This window comes from Patagioenas fasciata, chromosome 7 (genome assembly GCF_037038585.1).
Source record: "Patagioenas fasciata isolate bPatFas1 chromosome 7, bPatFas1.hap1, whole genome shotgun sequence".
NCBI lineage: Eukaryota > Metazoa > Chordata > Aves > Columbiformes > Columbidae > Patagioenas > Patagioenas fasciata.
This window is the reverse complement of record NC_092526.1, coordinates 18730876-18749440: the sequence shown is the minus strand read 5'-3', so window position 1 is coordinate 18749440 and position 18565 is coordinate 18730876. Positions and strand designations below refer to the sequence as shown.

At 35.4% G+C, this 18565-nt stretch overlaps 1 protein-coding gene across 5 annotated transcripts in view; it reads left to right on the top strand.

Moving 5' to 3' along the window:
* Positions 1-1423: 1423 nt before the first annotated feature.
* Positions 1424-18565, top strand: part of LOC136103074 (prolyl endopeptidase FAP) — a 35058-nt gene continuing 17916 nt past the window's right edge. For 2 of the 5 annotated variants that reach the window (XM_071810974.1, XM_071810975.1), the window contains exons 1-12: positions 1424-1741; positions 2011-2095; positions 7221-7316; positions 9173-9267; positions 9415-9489; positions 9683-9735; positions 10840-10912; positions 12348-12468; positions 13027-13181; positions 14241-14344; positions 14672-14807; positions 18217-18261. In XM_071810974.1, the coding sequence (XP_071667075.1) occupies positions 1736-1741; positions 2011-2095; positions 7221-7316; positions 9173-9267; positions 9415-9489; positions 9683-9735; positions 10840-10912; positions 12348-12468; positions 13027-13181; positions 14241-14344; positions 14672-14807; positions 18217-18261 (1044 nt within the window). In that variant the 5' untranslated portion in view covers positions 1424-1735. Of the gene's footprint in view, positions 1742-2010; positions 2096-7220; positions 7317-9172; positions 9490-9682; positions 9736-10839; positions 10913-12347; positions 12469-13026; positions 13182-14240; positions 14345-14671; positions 14808-18216; positions 18262-18565 lie in introns of all 5 variants that reach the window. The other 3 variants (XM_065840876.2, XM_065840875.2, XM_065840874.2) reach the window with 3 other exon arrangements.

Genomic DNA, 18565 nt, shown 5'->3' with positions numbered 1-18565 from the left:
AGAGCAAGGTCCCCCAGCAGCGCCAGGCACTGCCACCTCCTCTGGCGGGAGCACCAGGTGAAACAGCTGGGAAGCTACAGACTGTAAGTAGATGACAGGCTTTGTTTTGTAGCTCAGTTTGGCTGCTGCCATCAGAGCCTTGAACCCCATGTCTGCGGGACAGAGCATTTGCACAGGCCCTTGGTTGGTGTTTCCTCCCAGTACCCTGTGTGGAAGAAGACTATGAAGGGTGGAAGAAGACTATGAAGGGTGCAAGAGTACTTTTTTTTTCTTCCCTTAATAACACCGGAAATGTCTGGCCCAGTCGCATGCTTAGGTTAATCATCTGAAAGAATGATTACTGGCTCTGTGGTAGAAGCACTGCAAGGATTTCCTTTTTGAGATCATTTTTCTGAGACCTCGACATTGCTAACAAGCAGTTGTGCGTTGCAGAGTATGTGGAGATGCTCTAAAGAGTAACCAACCCCAAGTGATGCTGGGACGCCTGGAAGCACGGGGGGTCCTGGGAAAGAGCAACGAGCAGCGAAGAAAGGAGGCAACAAGGCAAGGTGCCCCTGGGGAAGCTGGATACCAGCGGGATACCGGACCGTGCATCGGCCGGCTAAACTGCGCTACCAGCCCACAATGTGCTGCCTCGTTTAAACGTTTCTGTCTCTGTTCAGCCCGGATTGCGGCGCTGCGGGGCGCGCGGCCGCCAGGGGGCAGCGTGTCTGCTCACCGCCGACCGTTACCACCTCCCCCGCGCGCCCGACCGTTACTCCCCTCCCCCCGCGCGGTACCGGCGGTGGCCGCTGTGGAGACGTAGCTGAGGGGAAGGAGCGTCGTGCGGGCTGCCGGCGGCTGCCCTCCTTCGCTAGCACAACACAGAGGGGCTGTGAAGCAGACTAGTAGTTAGACCATTTGGGTAAAGTTAGTCTAATGAGCACACCATTCTTTTACTTCATCTTCTCCGAGGGTTTCTTTTCTCTGCTGAGGGATCTCTTATGTAACTTGACACCGTGGTCTCAAGGGAAATTTTCCCTGTTTTCAGTTGACCTCATTTCAGTGAGCTAAATAAAATAACGTGCAATTGGTGGTTTAAGCACTGTGTTGGAATTTGCACTGGGCCAGTAAATATTTACTTATCTAAGCTCTGTTACATAGCCTATAGAAGTTTTCGGTTTTATGAGAAAAATGTAATTCTCCTTACGTGTGGAAGACATTAACGGTATCTCTTTCTGCTTCTTGTTTTGCATACTTACGCCATTGTTTATTATTTTAGAATATAAACATACATGAATTATATATAAACTATAAAGCTATTGGATTTTCTTTTTTCTGTAGAAAGTAGAAAAAAGGTCATGACTGTGTCCCCAGAATGTGAGGATTGCCAAAATACACAGTAGATACTTTTCAGTGAAAAGCAGTACATATCAAGTAACTGTTGAGTCATAAAACCGTAAAGTTAGTGTAAGCAGATGTTGGTTACAGCTCACGTCCATGCGAAGTATTTCATCACCACCCCTATAGGCACCCACTGCCCACTTCTCGTTGAAGAACTTCCCTGAAAGCCTGTTTCTAATTTTATGGAAAAACACTGAAATTTGGCACAGTTTTCAAAAGTATGTAGGGGAAAAAAAAAAGGCTGCCAGAGGTTTGGTCTCCAACTGTGAGAACAGACACTGCCTTTTCAAACTCCTCTTCACTGACCAACACCCAGAAGAGAATTTACATTCTTTTAGAATACAGCAGGAAAATGAAGGTTTGTATGCTGCTGAACTCAGCTTTTGGTAAAATTTACATCTGCTGTTTTAAACTGTCTGCTATTGCACAAGGCTGGGCACTGATCTGAAGGTGTTTGTTTTAAAGAAAAAGGAAAGGGAAGTCTTTTCAAATGTACCGCAGGAACATTTGTTGTTTGTTGCTTGGACAGCAGTTAGAGAGAGTGGGAGGCTTTATTTATTTAGAAGCCATGGAAGTGTGCTTCAGATAATATTAGAAATGTAGTTATTGTTTGTTTCTGTTTTGCAGACCCGGCTAAAAATAATATTTGGCGTGGTTATATGCCTTTTGCTTTCCTTATTACTTATGTGTATTATACTGCTTCCATCAAGAGGTAAGGCATTTATAATCTAGTGAAGTGTAAAACGTAATATGTCACTATGGCTTCTAAAATCACAAAAGTTTGTGAAATAATCTTTAGGATTGTCCTGTCAGAATTGTTATGGCTTTATCTATATCACTTTACAGAAATGTACTGACAGCTAAAATATCCTAAAGATCCAACTGAAATGCCAGCAGATGTTGAAACAAGGAACTCCTTGAAGTGAAAAGCACCTGAATTAACTTTATTATGTATGATATATAATGTTCTTAAACAGGACTGCAAAAATAATTCTCAGATCTCTTTATATTATGCGGGGCGGGGGGGGGGGGGTAGTGGATTAGAGTTTAGGAGAGTCTCACAAACTCTTAGTTTGGTGAGCTTGTATTTAGTTTTAAATGGTTGTGTAATAATTACAGAAGTTCTCTACCCAATTACAAGTTAAACATTTTGTTACAGGTTAGGGTATAAGGAATTGTTTGTGAACATATTTGAGATTGCATGTGAAAGTTAAACTCAGCATTGTATAAATAGGGATACCTAGTTTGCTCTAGTATTATTATGCCAGCTCTAGGTAAATCAATACAGTGTGGTCTGCTGAGTCCTCTGGTAAAGTTCGAATTGAGTGTGGTTTAAAATTTAAAGCATGAGTGGCACTGAATTGATGGTAATTTTTTTCCTATGAGAGGTGTGGTAAAGGCACTTTAAGTACACTACAGCAGATGAATTGAATGCCTCTGAAATAATTAAAATAGTTACAAAAAGCAGTAACAGTATCTAGTTAAAGGGATTCTATTATTATTCTTTTTTCATGTGTTGGCAGGGTGACTGAGATGAAGAAATCAATTTTGCATTTACAACTAAATGTTTTAAATCAGCTATCTGCTTAAGTCTTGTGAAAGTTAAGTCGTGTAGTTAATATGGGTGTTTTGTGAAAGGTGAAATCTCTTTCCTACCAAATATTTCTGTGAAATATGATTATCATGGGCTGTTTCATTGGGAGAGGGGTTGGAGGTTTCTGAAGCAGTTGTGGTTGATTCTGTTATGCAGCATGTGAATGTGAGGATAGATTGTATCAAGGTGGGAGGGGCAATGCTGGGAAGAGAAAGCACCTCAGAGAGGTAGGTTTGACTTTTACTGTCAATGATGGGGTGCCAGATTTTTTGGCTAGTTTAAACACGGTCAAACCTGAGCTGTCATTACTAGATATATGTATGATATCGAGTCAGACTTACACATAACAAGTCTGCCTGTTAAGACAAGGCAAAATATTTTTATGGGATTTAAATAAAAAAGAGCACTGAGGAAACAAAAGAGTCATTGAGGAAACAAAAGAGGCTGAAGACCAAGGACTGGTTTGGCAGCCCAAAAAAGTTGGTAAAAATCTTGGAAGGTACTGTAGAAGGAAGTGAATGTATTTTTCCCTTCTGAATTCATCACATACCAGCTCACTGGTGTTAGCCTGAGCCTCTTCAGTAACTGAGACATTACAAAGAACTCTTTTCACATCTCTGTGTTTTCTTGGAATAATGCTTGGTGACCGGTCATATCAGACATGACATTTACATCCAGTAGAATGATAAAGAATTTATCTTACTTTACAGAATGCTTTTGAAGTAGCATTTTAGATAATTGTGGAACACACAATTATCTTGAGCACACAATTATGTTGAATAATTCTGATTATGGCTTCTTATTCTCAGGTGGAACTGCAAGTGCTGCAGTTATCGCCTTAAACGCCTAAACCTTTTTGAGTTCTTAGTGGTCTACTGATCAGTTGTAAAAGGAAAAAATATAAATAAATGTTGCAGTTCCAAATTTTGCAAGTTGAAGACAGGCAGGAAGTAGCTACAGAGATGCAATGTTCTTTGTGTATCCTACCTTTACTACTACTTAACTAGAAGGTTGTGGCAATCTAGAAAGACAATTAATTGCATATGAAAAATGTATAGACATAGACAGACTAAATTTCTGCTTAAGGAATCAGCAAAGAGAAATGTCTTCTGTAATTCTGAATGAACTGGAAGAAATACTTAGTTCCGGTTTCGTCTGCTAAGTTTCTAGTAATTTAATGTTCTTCAAACTTCTCAAAATATGATAACTGGTTTTATTTTACACATGGAAGAGTATAAAAATGTGAAAAAATTTCAAAAGTTATACTGGAAAATATTTTTATGTTTGGAGAGGATAAGGGAGAAATACTTAGTTGCAGTTATTACACAATTTCTGTGGGCTGAGAAGAGCAGGGCAGGCAATTTCAATATAGTGAGTGACTTCTATGCCTAAGAAATTATTGGGGTTTTTTTATATTTCTTTGAGTTAGGAATATGCTCCGAGATTACCTTACTATGATAACTCAGCTATAATAACCCAACTCTAAAAAGTTCAGCAAGGTTTTTTTCACTTGTACACTGGTGTACCTAGTCCTGCTCTTCTGCAGCATGACAAGAAAGAAAACACTTGCCTGCAGTCGAAAGCAACAGTGGAACCACAAGCAGAGTTAAAATTAACTGAAAGTATTGCTTAGGCTCCAAATTAATCTTCTGCTATTTTTAATGAGTAACTGCACCCTTTAAATGAATGCAAGTGGACCACAAAGGATTAAAACTAAGACAGTGGGATGGTAAAGTGAAAAGAGCAAAGCTAAAACTTGGTAAGCTTTCATTTCTGTGGCTGGCTCTGCTATTTGCTTCCTTTTTGTCCCTGGGCATCTTTTTAAATCTTTGTTATTTCACAGAGAAATAAAACACAACAAAAAAAAACCAAGCCTACCAACAGCCATCCAAATCAACATCTAAATAGTGCTGCAGACATGTAAAGTAATTTTCATGGTAGGTTCTGTTCTGTGAGCAAACATCTTGAATACTATTATTGAACCAGTCTTTGGTTACAGAAGAAAGAATCAGCAACAATTATAGAAAACAATTAAAGATGCTGCTTTTAATTAAAACATTTAAATATATTTTCTGTTGCCTAGAAACAAGCATTCAAAATTATAAGTAATCAAGTAAGAAATAGTTATGTTTAGATTTTTTGCAGTCCACTGGTAGAAATTCAGATAGGAGTGGACACATTTAAAAATAATTACCGGTCACAAGAAATTATCACAGAATATTAAGTACGTAAGGATGAGATGGCTAACAGAGTAAAGGTTTAAATTAGAGCTGTGAAAATTAGACCACAGATGAGGCATTTGTGATATTACTTGTCTTTTTAGTGAAAAATCATCTTAAACTGAGAGAAGAAACCAGGAAATCTTACCAGATTAAGGTATCAAACAGGACTGCAAATTTAGACTTCCCATACACACAACCATGGTCATAGATCTGAACCATGGACTTCTTTTGATAGCAGGCATGTTTACTTAAATAATTTAAACTGAAAGCTAGTGATAAGTAATCATCACAATATAAACAGAAGTGGAGTGTTTTTAGGAACTGTTTTCTATGCATTTTCCATCTTCTGTGCTTATCATTAATGTATCAAGGATCTCTAATTCACAGTCGTGATACTAGCAAAAGGAATTAACTTCTTATTGAACTTCTTGGATACTAATATTTTCTGAACATATTGCTAGCTCAGAGTTTATACTGATAAGCTTTTGCCTATGGATTGGCATTCAGTTTTATTTCTCATGACAGCTTTCTTCTGCATTAGTGCAGACAAGGCTAGTGTCAACAGTCAGCTGGACATGTGTATTCTACAGTAAGTAATACTCGCTTAGCAGAAGAAAACATATTTTAGCATTAGAAAGTACCATAGAAGAGACTATGAAGAAACATTTCTCAGGAAGTCAGTGTGATCTTAACAGAGAGGGACCGTAATGAAGAAGTGATGGAGCATGATATGAAACCTGAGGGCAATGAGTCATCTTGACTATCTGGCTGTTATCTGAGAGCTCTGAAGGAACAAACGGGAAGTGGCAGAAAGCTACTAGGCTGCAGAGTGACATCCTTACTACCACTGAAGACCATGGCAAAAGTCCCCTTGATTTTAAGGAGAAAAGCATAGAATCCAGAATGCCTAGACATAAACACTGCTATTATTATGGTACCAAACATTAAAAACTGGCCTTTAACAAATGTTCCTGTGTCTTTCGAGGATTAAATGTTTTGAGTATTCTTTCTCTTGTAAACTACACAATTCTTCTTTTTTTGTTTTTTTGTTTTTTTTTTTTTTTTAATTATTATTATTACATTTTTATAATGGAATTTTTAATTTCCATGCACTTAGCAAGGCAGCCTTTTCAGCATTACCCTCTCCTCATCCAGCTGGTTGTCCTTAAATTTTCTTTTAAATTCTGCCCTAGCTTAAGATGTTTCACTTTGGGGAGAAATAGTAAGAGGAGAACCACAAAACCAGCCACGACTTTGTGTATTATTTCTGTTCAAGTATCTGATCTACTTAGAAATCAAATATCAAAATACCTGTTGTCTCTCCAGAATCATTACCAATTTTCTTTTGCAGCATTAAGTTAAAAAGTGAAAGTTTACATTCACTCATTCATTACTTTTCAGCATTATTTTTACCAACATGCCTTCATCTATTCCTTTCATGTGGCTACTAGGAAATATATGTGGAGGATGATTATTTAGCAAGCCTTATATCCACCTTCTAACACTGTTTGATGAGGCATTTATGAGATTTGTCAGAAGGAGTTTGTATGCACATCCTGTTCTTGGACTCTCTACTGAATATGTTCAGGTTCTTATTAAAATAGTTGTCTCTCCATACCGCACAAGTTCATTAAACCCTTGCTTTAAAAATATTTGGAAAATGCTTTTCTTGCACTCACAGATTCTACAAGTAAATATGTTTGAATGAATAAATAACTGGGTAAAATAGTCTATTTTCTAATTTTTTATTCCTAAAAGTGCATCCTTCAGAGGCTGAAGCACCTTATCAGACCAGTAACAGAGAAGTTTCCTTTCTGCTATACCTACTGTGTGCATAACTCCAGGATCATGATGTCCTTGATGTTCCCTGGTGTTAAATATTGAGAAGGGAAAAAAAAAAAAAAAAAAGAAAGAAAGTCTATGACTAGTGATTACTTCTTTTTCTCTCTCTTTTCTTTTTTTTTTTTTTTTTTCCAATTTAACAGCATTGCATTAACAAAAACTTTCTGTCTTATTCTTAGTTGTCAGCACAGATGATGGTCCCAGAGCTCTTACATTGGAGGATTATCTGAATGGAAACTTCCAATATAAAACATTTTTTCCATATTGGGTGTCAGGTAAGTAAAGTTTTTTTCAAACATACATAGGCCTTGCTAATATGTATTTTCAGACTAGTTTACACAACTCAGAAACGTATTTTTCTTCTAGCTCTACTGTGAATGAATGATAACTATGAAATTAAACAACCTGCTAGTCAAAATTTACAGTTGAAATTTATACTTTTGTCAATCATTCTAGAAGTTCCAGGTATTTGATGTTTCAACAGACATGTCTGAGTCAAGTATAAACTATAATTTTATAGAGGCCTTCAGTGTTTTATTTATTTTACTGTCATGTTCATTGCAGCAAGTGAAAGAAATATGTCAATGTGCCAGTAATTTTTTAAGCAATCTGCTGTTTGTCACATAACTTTTTCATGTACCATTTGTAATAATTGAGATAGCCTGTCTTACAGGTTCCTTTCTTTGTTTTCAGTAGTACCTAGCTCTGCAATGAGTCCAACTGTTCTTATCTTGTTTAAGGAAATGCTGACACTACTGAAATTCCTGAGTTCCAATGCATTGCATGGAAAATAAGGTTGGGTTTCTAAGCAAGTTCCTTAAAGTAGAAGATAAAGACATGAACTTAATTGCTGCTGATAATATGTGTCTGTGGCTGGCTGAAGTACGAGCCTTGTTATCATTGAATCGCAGCAGCACCAGAAGGCTTGAGCTGGAGTGGATTGCATTCAAGTACACGCACTATTTCCACTCCTGTTATGTGCTGCCTCAAGCAATTAATGTTCTTTGACTAGGGACAAGAAACATAGTACTGTTCACATGGAGTCTTACCAAGTTAATTTCAACCCACGAATTTAGAACTGAACTGAAGTGTTCCAGGATATTGCCAGCAGCAGTTCAGGTTTTACAATTAACAATTTGAAGTATGTTGGCATAACTTGTATGATTTAAAACTTGGGTCACCATTTGTTAGAATTCTGTCTGAAGTATGTAGGCAGCATATCACCTAAACCCAGCATTGTCCTTTCCCCTTCATATCCTTCTCACTTAGAGTTATCTTTCCTCTTAACAGTCACAAAACTCATGCGAAAGTCATGCCATAGATTCCATAGATAGCCATGCCTACAGCATTCTGAATGCCTACTTTCCTTCTGAAGCAAGGAGTTAAAATTTAATATCTCTTCCTTAGAAGGCCTGAGATCACCACAAATGTTGTTACACTTATCGTAGAATTGTGCTCAAAAGATCCACCAGTGAGCTAATTTCCTAAAAATTAACACCTTTTACAATTTTTCAGGCTGCTTTTAACCTGTTGAAGTCTCTCTCTCTTTACCTACACCAAGTATGTAATTCTTTCTCTCTGTTTATAGCAGTAAAAATAATGATGTGAAACTAAAATTCTGATCTTCATTCTTTACCAAACTATGACTCAGGTCTTGAGCACAGGTAGGGTTAAATTCCACTCTCATTGAAGGCCACTGACCCTCACTTCGTGGGACCTGTGTGAGAAAGTGTGGTATCATTTATGTAAGGTCAATTACATGGTTCTACTGTTACCTGCTGAATCTGTGTAAATGAGAATGTTCTGGTGAAATTATAAGCAAAGATCAGATCTATCCCTGGTATTCTTGATCAGACATTACTGAGAATCAAATCTGGCATTTAATTATACAGTTAACTAGCTGATTCTGTGTGCAGTGTGTAATCTTGAGAACATACTCCAGAACCCTGAAGACAGTTTGTTGATAAGTCTGTACCTTGGCATCATTAGAAGAAAAACATTTTTAATGTGGATGCCAAAATACATTTGCTCAAAATCTATTCACTGACAGGAGTGTGAATATTTTGATAAATATTTCTGTTCTATAGTATCTTCTGTGCAAGGTGACAGCCCTTTTGTCTTGTTTATAAAGATAATGAATATCTTCATCAGTCTGCAGAAGATGATATTATTCTTTACAATGTTGAAATGAACTACCCAACTACCATCATGACTAACAGCACAATGGTATGTATATTTTCAATTAATAAAAAGGCAGCGAAATGCATTTGCAGTTCAAGTACCTGTTTAAAAGTGAGTGGATTAAAACCTGACTCATCAAATCCATATATAAAGTTTTTTTGCTATAATCTAATCTACTTCTTAATCTTTCAGAAACAAGTTAATGCTTCAAATTATGTGTTGTCATCAGACAAATATTTCATAGCTTTGGAAAGCAATTATTCAAAGGTAATTGTTTTAATCTATCACTCAATGAAACGCTTGGTTTCATTTAGTATTTTGTTGATTGTGCTCACTGTGGATAAATGTTTCTTGGTACTTTCTTGATAAAGGGATAGGCTATGAAAAGGCAGCTAATTATTTTCAATTATATAATGTTTTTTCAAGTTAATAACACTATTTTCTTGCTTAATTTTTGCAGCTGTGGAGATACTCTTATACAGCATCATACCACATTTATGATCTGATATATGGGTAAGGCCTCATATTTCTTACAGAGAGCTCTGGTGAATACTCTGTAGTGATGTGCTTGCAAGCATTTCCTCTGAAAAACTGTATAGTAATGTGACTAACACCCTGCTTTGCTTTTGCCTGAATCTGTCAGGTTAATTATTTGCTTGACAAAAAATTACCTCTAAGAAAATCATACAGGCCTTTCATCTACTCATCAAGGTATCTGGACTGGTTCATATTTCATCCCTTGAACTTTCACTGCTCAAAATTCTCATCTTTTTTCCTTCTTTGCATAATTTTCTCCCACCCTGTCTTGGCTGCTTGAGTCTACTTCAGTTTCACACCTTAAGCTTTCATGCCCTTCTATTGTCTAATTCATCCTTTTAATGTGTGATCTAATCTTTGGCTTTCCTAAAACTCTCACATGTCCTTTAGCCCTCCAGTGATCTTGTGACAGTCCATCTTGGGTGGTTCAAAAGTTTACAGCTTCTCCTACGGCATTTGCTCTCTTTACCAAGATCTTCCTCAAACCACTTCTCTTTCCACCCGAATTTGAAGGAGGCCATCTGCCTCCCCAGTTACCTTTTTATGCCAAGTAGCAGCATGACCAGTGCTTCTTAGTTTTGTGCAACAGAAGCTGCACTGAGCTGCTCCATTCTTGGAAAGCTGTTGGCTCAAAAGGAAAAGATTTCTGCAAGCTAATGTGAGTAGAGAGGTACTGCATGTGGCTCATAATCCTTCACAAATGGTATTAATGCTGTTGTCCTGCTTGCCTCAGCATGCTATATCCTGAATTCACATTTCCCAATAATTTGCTGAGACTCTAATGCAGATTTCAGATCAAGTAGATGACTATAGGTGCTTGTGCAGCATTTTGGAAGAGATAAGGCTGTCGTCTTAGGCTGCTGAATATGTTTTCAACAGGTCAAGTTGCAAGTCTTTGCCAGCACTGGTGCACGCCATCACATTGCTGCATGTCTCACTGCCTGGCTAAATTTTGCATTGCTCAAGAAACAAAAAGCTGTTAGAAAATATAGCCCTTCATGAATTTTAGATTAATCTAGAGTATAATGATCCATTTGCACTGTGCTCAAAAAGCCATCTCAACTTCTTTCCTTTTTTTAGTGGTTTTGTAACAGAAAATCAACTTCCACATAAAATTCAGTATATATCCTGGTCACCCGTTGGACACAAATTGGTCAGTAAAGATAACCAAGTGCTAGAATAATTTTGCTTTGTGTGGCTAGAAGACATTTATTTACCCTTTGTTGTTATTTTGTTAGGCCAGATTTTTGACAGGTCTGTTTGTACTAGCCTTGGTTGTAAGCAAGAGTGGCAAGGAAAACAGTTTTAACTTGTTAAAGTTTAACTTGTCTGTGTCTCAATAGAAGAATCCATGTTCTCAGCTAGATTGTGTTATGTGCATAAACATAAATACATGTGTTTCAGTTTACTAGCCAGTCACTTATCATGAACTGACCAACATAATTGCATATAGACTTATATGTAGTTTCCAGGCCTGAAAACCAATGTGATTTTCTTTGACACTGTATAACACATAAGTTAACTATGGAGATTTAGAGATGCAGTATTTAAAATATTTTCTAAAATTTTTATTCTAGGAGATTTCTGCCAAAGTCTTGTTACAAAATATGTTATTTTCTTCTTTTTATTTAATAGCTACTTGATAGCTAAGTATGCTTTTCTCAGTAATTATGACAGACCTATTGCATATTGTAACACACTTATAAACTTTTTTTATTCTTGGTTCCAAATTCCAAAGAATTCTGAAGACAGAACACAATGAAGATGGTTTCCAGCCTTCCTAGTACTGATAGTCTGTGATGTTTTTATACAATAGTACTCGTATTTCATCTGAGAGTTTTGGGAGTTGCTTTGTTTTTAATTTAAAGCACGAAGTAGTTAAAATGTTACATTGATGTTGCTAACAAATGGTTATAGATTCAAAAGGCATTATTTTCTCAGAAAGTGATGGTTTTGGTGCTTGTTTCTTAACCACATGTCCATGATTGAAATTTAGAGATAATGAAGGCCTGCAAGCATTTCTTGCAAGAACTCTCTTCTGATAACTAATTTACTAGAAAGGAACAAATCAGCCGAGACAGAGTATAACTTTTTTTTTGTCTCATCTCACATCACCGAGACAGGCTTAGAAAAGTTAAATAATTTTCTTTTTAGTCTTTCTGTACTTGTTTTTGTCTTCTACTTTTGGGGGAACCAGAAGGAAGAGTCACAAAACACTTTGTCTGAGTGTCTCTTAAAAAAATCACAGCAATTTTAGTGAGTTTCAAAGCTTTAGTTTTTTTTTGTTTAATGACTTTCCACACCAAAGTGAGACACAGAATCCTCTGAAGCTTATGAAAATCAAAGGAGTTGTTCAGGATTTATTCTAACATAACTGAACATAGAATTTGGTCTGTAATGTATAATTTATTTACTGAGGTACCTACTGTTGCAGAATTTTCAAGGGCTTTTAGTGTAGCATTTATGTTCTATTTTCTATTCATTATATTTTCTATTTGGTATAATGTAAGAGCATTGACTGCAGAAGATCTTACTCTAACCTCTGTTAGTGATGCCTATATTCATAAGAAATACTTCCTTGTCTTTAGGTGTATGTGTATCAGAATAACATTTATTTGAAGCAAAGTCCAAGAGAGGCACCAATTAAAATAACTAGTGATGGAAAACAGAATGAAATATTTAATGGGATTCCTGATTGGGTCTATGAAGGCAAGTAAATCTTGAAGTGCAACTAACATGTTAAATGCTTCGTTTAGATTACCTGGTTCTCACAATCCATTCTAAAATGCCTGTGATGATACATTATTTTTAGAGCCCTATGGGTTACTTCATTTCCATATTTTATTTGCCATACAATGACTGTGTTTTGTATTCATAGTGTGTAACCAAAATCCTGAGTCTTTTGCTACTGAAACTATATCAGAACTTTACAAACTGGGCTTCCTGCTGCTGCACAGGCAGCAGTTGGAAAATAAGTTTTAATGGAAGTTTTTATTTTGGTGAAAATTCAGCATTTTTGTGCATTAAAAAAAAAAAAAATGCACACACAAATATGAAAAACCCAACTGAGTGAAATGGGATCTGTGTGCCTGTTTCAAGACTTCTTAAGGCCTTTCAGAATTGAGATGTTTTGCACTATATTTGGTGTTATTTATTTAGTACAACTCTCTTTACATGTCTAGGTTGCTAATAGTAAAGTGTTAAAATAGATTAGAAGATACATAGATTACAATGATAAACTATTATGAATTATTTTCTTATCCTCAGAGGAGATGCTAGCGACAAAATATGCACTGTGGTGGTCTCCAAGTGGAAAATATTTAGCATACGTACAATTTAATGATTCTGACATACCAGTGATTGAATATTCATATTTTGGTGAGGACCAGTATCCTAGAAAAATAATTATCCCATACCCAAAGGTATGTATTCTCATTCTTTTTACTTTCTGTTGAAAAATCAGTTATGACAATGATAAAAGTAACTGTGCTTAAAAAAATAGTTATATTACAGTGGTTAAATCCATTGTAGCCTAAATTAAAGCAAGAAAACAAATTTAGGCCAAGTTCTGAAAGGGTATAGGTACATTCAAAACTGTAGATATGTCATAATATAAGTGAAATAAATGGAATTACTCCTGTAAGTAAAAAGTATGTGCAAAAGTGCATGCTTGCATGATCAAGCCTTGCTTTTTTCAGTTTGGTTTGCTTATTGTGATGTGTTAACTATGCAGTTGTTATTTTTCATTACAGTAAACGAATTATGAGACCTTTTTATTATGAAAAATAAAGGCTATGATAGCTTCAGTTTATTTACACACTTCATAGTGTTTTTTGATCTCAAGGGGCTTTGGATTTTAACTACTTTCAAGTGCCAGATCTAAGGCATGGAGGTTTTGGATTGCCATTTCTTTAGCATGTATTAGAAAGCTCTCCTGACTCCTGTCATGTTCATATGATTGCAAGTGATCATGTTAATGTGTCTTAAGAAGTTGCCTGTCGGCTGGATTACAATTCTAATGTAAAGCTAAATGGTTTAGACCACACATGGAGGAGAATTAAAAAACTGATAATGTATGCAATGAATAAGCAAGCATGAAATCATTTTAAGCTAAACCAGTTTATTTCACAGCTGGGATGTCAAAGACCATTTACAATCATGTGAACATATTCCTGGAGTTTTATGCCAAAGTAAGTCTAGTGTGTGCTGCAAAGATCCACACTGCAAATAGAGTGCTGGTTCCCATCAAGCATGTTTTCTGTATAGAGATGCACTAAAATTGACTGTTTAAAAGGTTTTCTTCTTTATATATGAAATGATACAGAGCTAAGTGGCATACTTACATGGCCACATTTGCCCTGTTATACCCAACCGAATGCATACTTTGTAATTTACCTCCTTTTCTGCAAAAAGTATTGTAATTTTCTACGATCTGAAATCTAAAGAACCTGTTTGAATAACTTGATGCATTTCCTTCAAAGGCTGGCGCTAAAAATCCTACTGTTAAAGTATTTATTGTTGATACTATTAACATTGAAGCATTTGGTCCTAAGGAGGTGCCAGTTCCTGCAGTCATAGCATCCAGGTAGTGTGCCTGCAAATATGTCTTCTCTTTTTTAAAAAAGTTTTTGTCTATTTGTTTTCAGTGCTTGAACCTCTGTGTTGTTTTCTGTTTCTAACAGTAGAGTGCCATATTCATCTCCTAGATGAATCAGAAGCTAACCAGAAATGTGTTTTGATTCTGTCTGTCCATATGATATGTTGTTACGAAAGATCAAAAATACCATCCCTAAGACAATGAAGCTTTGCTATTTTCTCACACAGAACAATATAGGGGGTACAGTCTGTAACAATGCTTCCACATTGCTGTTCTTTAATAACCCCTCTCTTCTTTTTTTGTTTTATTTTTTAGTGATCACTATTTTACTTGGCTTACTTGGGTAACAGATAGTCGGATCTGTGTGCAATGGCTAAGGAGAATCCAGAATTTTTCAGTCCTAGCTATTTGTGACTTCAAAGAAAATTCAAATACTTGGGACTGTCCAGAGGTAATAAAGTTGGAAATATAAATTTAACATTGCCGAAGTTGACATTGGCTAATCCGCATGCCTATTTTAACACCAACTGGTAATGCACAGCTTGCTCTGACTTACTTGCACAAATATATTTAAGCTTGCCCTAAATTCTTTAAGAAAACAATTTTGTGCCTGCCATAATTGAATTTTCCAATGTTTGATCACATTCATCTTGTATCTACTAGTTATACCTTTTTCAATATTTTAATTCCTGAGAGAGGGGTGAAAAAATTTAATCGCACCTAAATATTTTTTAGGGAGGCCTAAATAGCAATCAAAGCAACAAAAATAAGAAAAATGTTACTGAGCAGCTTTCAATACTGTTGTTTAGTTCCTTCCTGCTTCCTGGGACCATATAGGATCTTTATTGATTTTTAAATAAAATCTTATTAAAAATTAAAAAAAAAAAACCTTATTATACTACATTTAAATTACATACTAAGTCTGACTGAATCATGTCCTTTATGATTAATGTTAAATTAGATGAAGAAGCAGGTTTTCAAGAGGGAGAAAATTTTCTGTCTTATTGCCTCATACAGTTGGAGAAAGCAGGCAAGTTTTTAGAAACACAATCCCCTTTTCAAATCTGAAAATAAAACTTCAGGCCAATTGCAACAGTAGCTCTACATTTTGTTTTAAAATGTCATTCTATCATTAAGAGAGTTCGGAGGGGAAACCGTGCTCTGCTGAGCAGAAGGATAGCTTTGATGGCCCAGCTATCTATATCTATATGTAGATAGTTATAGATCTTCTGTACAGAAACTTTTCTGAAAATAATGTTTTCTTTAAAAGTCCCTGTAAAGCTTAAGGCTGTAGACACTGATAAATTCATATAGATCTTGAAGGAAAGGATACCTGAATTTCAGTGACTCCAGTACAGAAGTCTCATCTATTGTCTTTTAGTATTGATGCTGTTTGCATGTCTTGTCTATGGTACAGAACATGTATAAAAACTAGCATTAGGCTGATACCTTGAACTAATAGAAAAGAAAAGGCAAGAATATTTGTAAGTGTTCTGTGTAACTGATAAATTGTAAATTCAGAGTTTATTAATACAGCCTTTAGAAGCTGAAAATAATTCTTATTCCTCTATGATATGACAAGTGTCACAAAATTAAAAGGAATTTAAGGTTCTGTTCTTTTAAAACTTTATCATGTAAGTACATTTCCACAGACAAATATTTGAATTTATTTGGACAAAATACATATTTACTGCAGCATTTGATATGTCTCCTAAGTAATTGTTCCGCTTTATAAGTACATTAACACTGAATCTCTATCTCACCTTGAAGTAACCTGCATTTTAATGACTAATTATTTTAATGCAAAAAAAAAATATCAAGGGTTCTAGGTTTCTACAACAATCTGCCTAAGTAGTTTAACACGAGCTTAACTTTAAGCATGTAAGCAATTTTATTTATTTCTGTAGGTCTATTTATGTGTTTTAAATTAAGCATGTGCTTAATTGCTTTGCTGGAACCAGACCAGAACAATTAGCATCTTGCAGGTCTCTGTTCATGATCCTTGCTTAATTGCATTTCTCCATGAAACCTTATTTATGGAATCACTACTGACGTTTCTATAATTCTATATTTATACAGTGATACAATGCTTTTATCACATTAAAGTTTGCACAAATGGCCAATTGAAGGAGTGTGAACAGATGGGAGTGCTGCATTAGCTCTATTTGCAGTTAGAAAGTATATCTCTGTATGTTTCCATTGGCAAAAATCATTCTCTTGTTGATTTCAGATTAAACTGAGACTCTAATGTACAATAAATGTGCTAGGATTTATCTACTTGAAAATAATAACAAAATATAATCTACAAGATGTTCCTAAAGTGTTAATTCATCCAAAATGTTCATGTATTCAAGTCTTGCTCATGTAAAAAGACCATAGAAACCAATATGACTTCAGTGGAACTATTCATGTGAGTGAAAGCTGAGCATGTATTTGTAAAATTGGGATTTCCTATAAACATGCCAGTTCTCTAATTAAGTTCTGTAAGTACTTTAATACACAGAAAAATACCATATAAGTCAATGGGACTCCGCATAAGAGAGGAGTTAAATATATCCTAAATGTACTATATCATCAAGATCTGAGCCTAAATTTAAATAAAGGAAAATAAACTTGTGATGAAGATATAAAATTATACATCCCATTTTTCTTATCTTAAAAGATATAAAATCCATCTTCTGATTTAATAGCTTGATAGAGCCCTCACACAGTGCTAAACAGTCTTCTAATAGGCAAATACCTGCAACTTTCGCTCAGACAAGTCACTTCTAAGAGACTAAGTTGAAAGGGAGAAAGCATGATTCTGAATGTTAATGAGATTATATTGAGGATAGCAAATACAAACCATCTTCTTAAGAAAGCACATTTGTTGAACTTATTTCAGGGTGTAAAGAAATAGTCTATTAAATGAACAGCATAAAGAAAAGCTTGCAAGATTTAAAAAAAATGAAATATATTGACGAAATGCAGAATTGTTAAAAATTAAATCCCTTGCTCCATCCAACAAGCAAGATATTATGCTCTTCAATGAAAAAGTCTTAGAAACATAGTGAAAATACACTAGAAACTTTATAAGTAAAACATTAAAAAAAAAAAAATTAAAAAGTTAAAGCGCCTTCAGCTGCAGGAGGTTAATTGTTCAGTATAAGTCTTTTTTAAAATCAGCTTTAAGAATGTTGCCAGGACTTAAGACCTGCTAAATTTATAGTCTTAGGTTAGGACAATCTGGGTGATTTTTGATGCCTACATTATCTTTGCCAACACTTAATTCTTTCTAAATGTGTTATGTGTGATACCTAAGTGTTGAATATCAGACCCTTTAATATGTCACTGAACACCCAATATAGGGACCCTTGGTTTCTATTAATATGAACTTTACTTAGTTAAAGTATTTGGCTTCTATTTTTAAGATTTACATTTATAAGATGTACCTACTTGTCACATTATCCATTGTAATAAAGCAACATCACAGCTTTGAAATGAAAGGAAATATGTCAAATGAACCAGCTGAGAATCAAACACAGATTTTTAATATTATTATTCCTGAATTTTTTTTACTTTTTTTTTTTAACTGAAAAATTCATGACACTAAGTAGTTGTTGGATCTTGCTTCCAGTGAATATGTTGCATAAGGTTAAAACAATTACTTCAGATTTTATTTAGCTTTGGTGACAGCTGTTAAATAATAAAATTTTAACTAACTGAATGGTATTAGTACAGCATGATTTTCCTCAGACAATCCTGAAGGTATGTAAAATTCTCTTACAGACAGCCACACATTTTTTATTTGAAGACTTTGAACCTCTGTAAACTCATTCTTGAACTTGTTAAAAGAGTTTACATTTGATTTTGTTTTTCAGAATCAACAACACATAGAAGAGAGTCAAACAGGATGGGCAGGCGGAGTAGGTTTCCTTACTGTACTCTATTTTGATTTAATGAAAAGCTACATCTTTCTGCATCTTCACAGCAGCGTTTTGGAACATGAAACACCATTCTGAGTCATACAACACTACTACTTAAACCTGTTGCACTGTAGGATTGAGACTTTTAATTCTGTGTTAGGCATAGTGTCTGACTACCTGCTTTCTGAGTTTAAAACCCCTTTTTCTATCTCCTTTTGCAAATCTTAGACCAAATTATTAGGCATTATACTGCAGGGAGGGGAATCATGCTGAGATGTAATTCTTAAAAACATCCTGGAGGCAA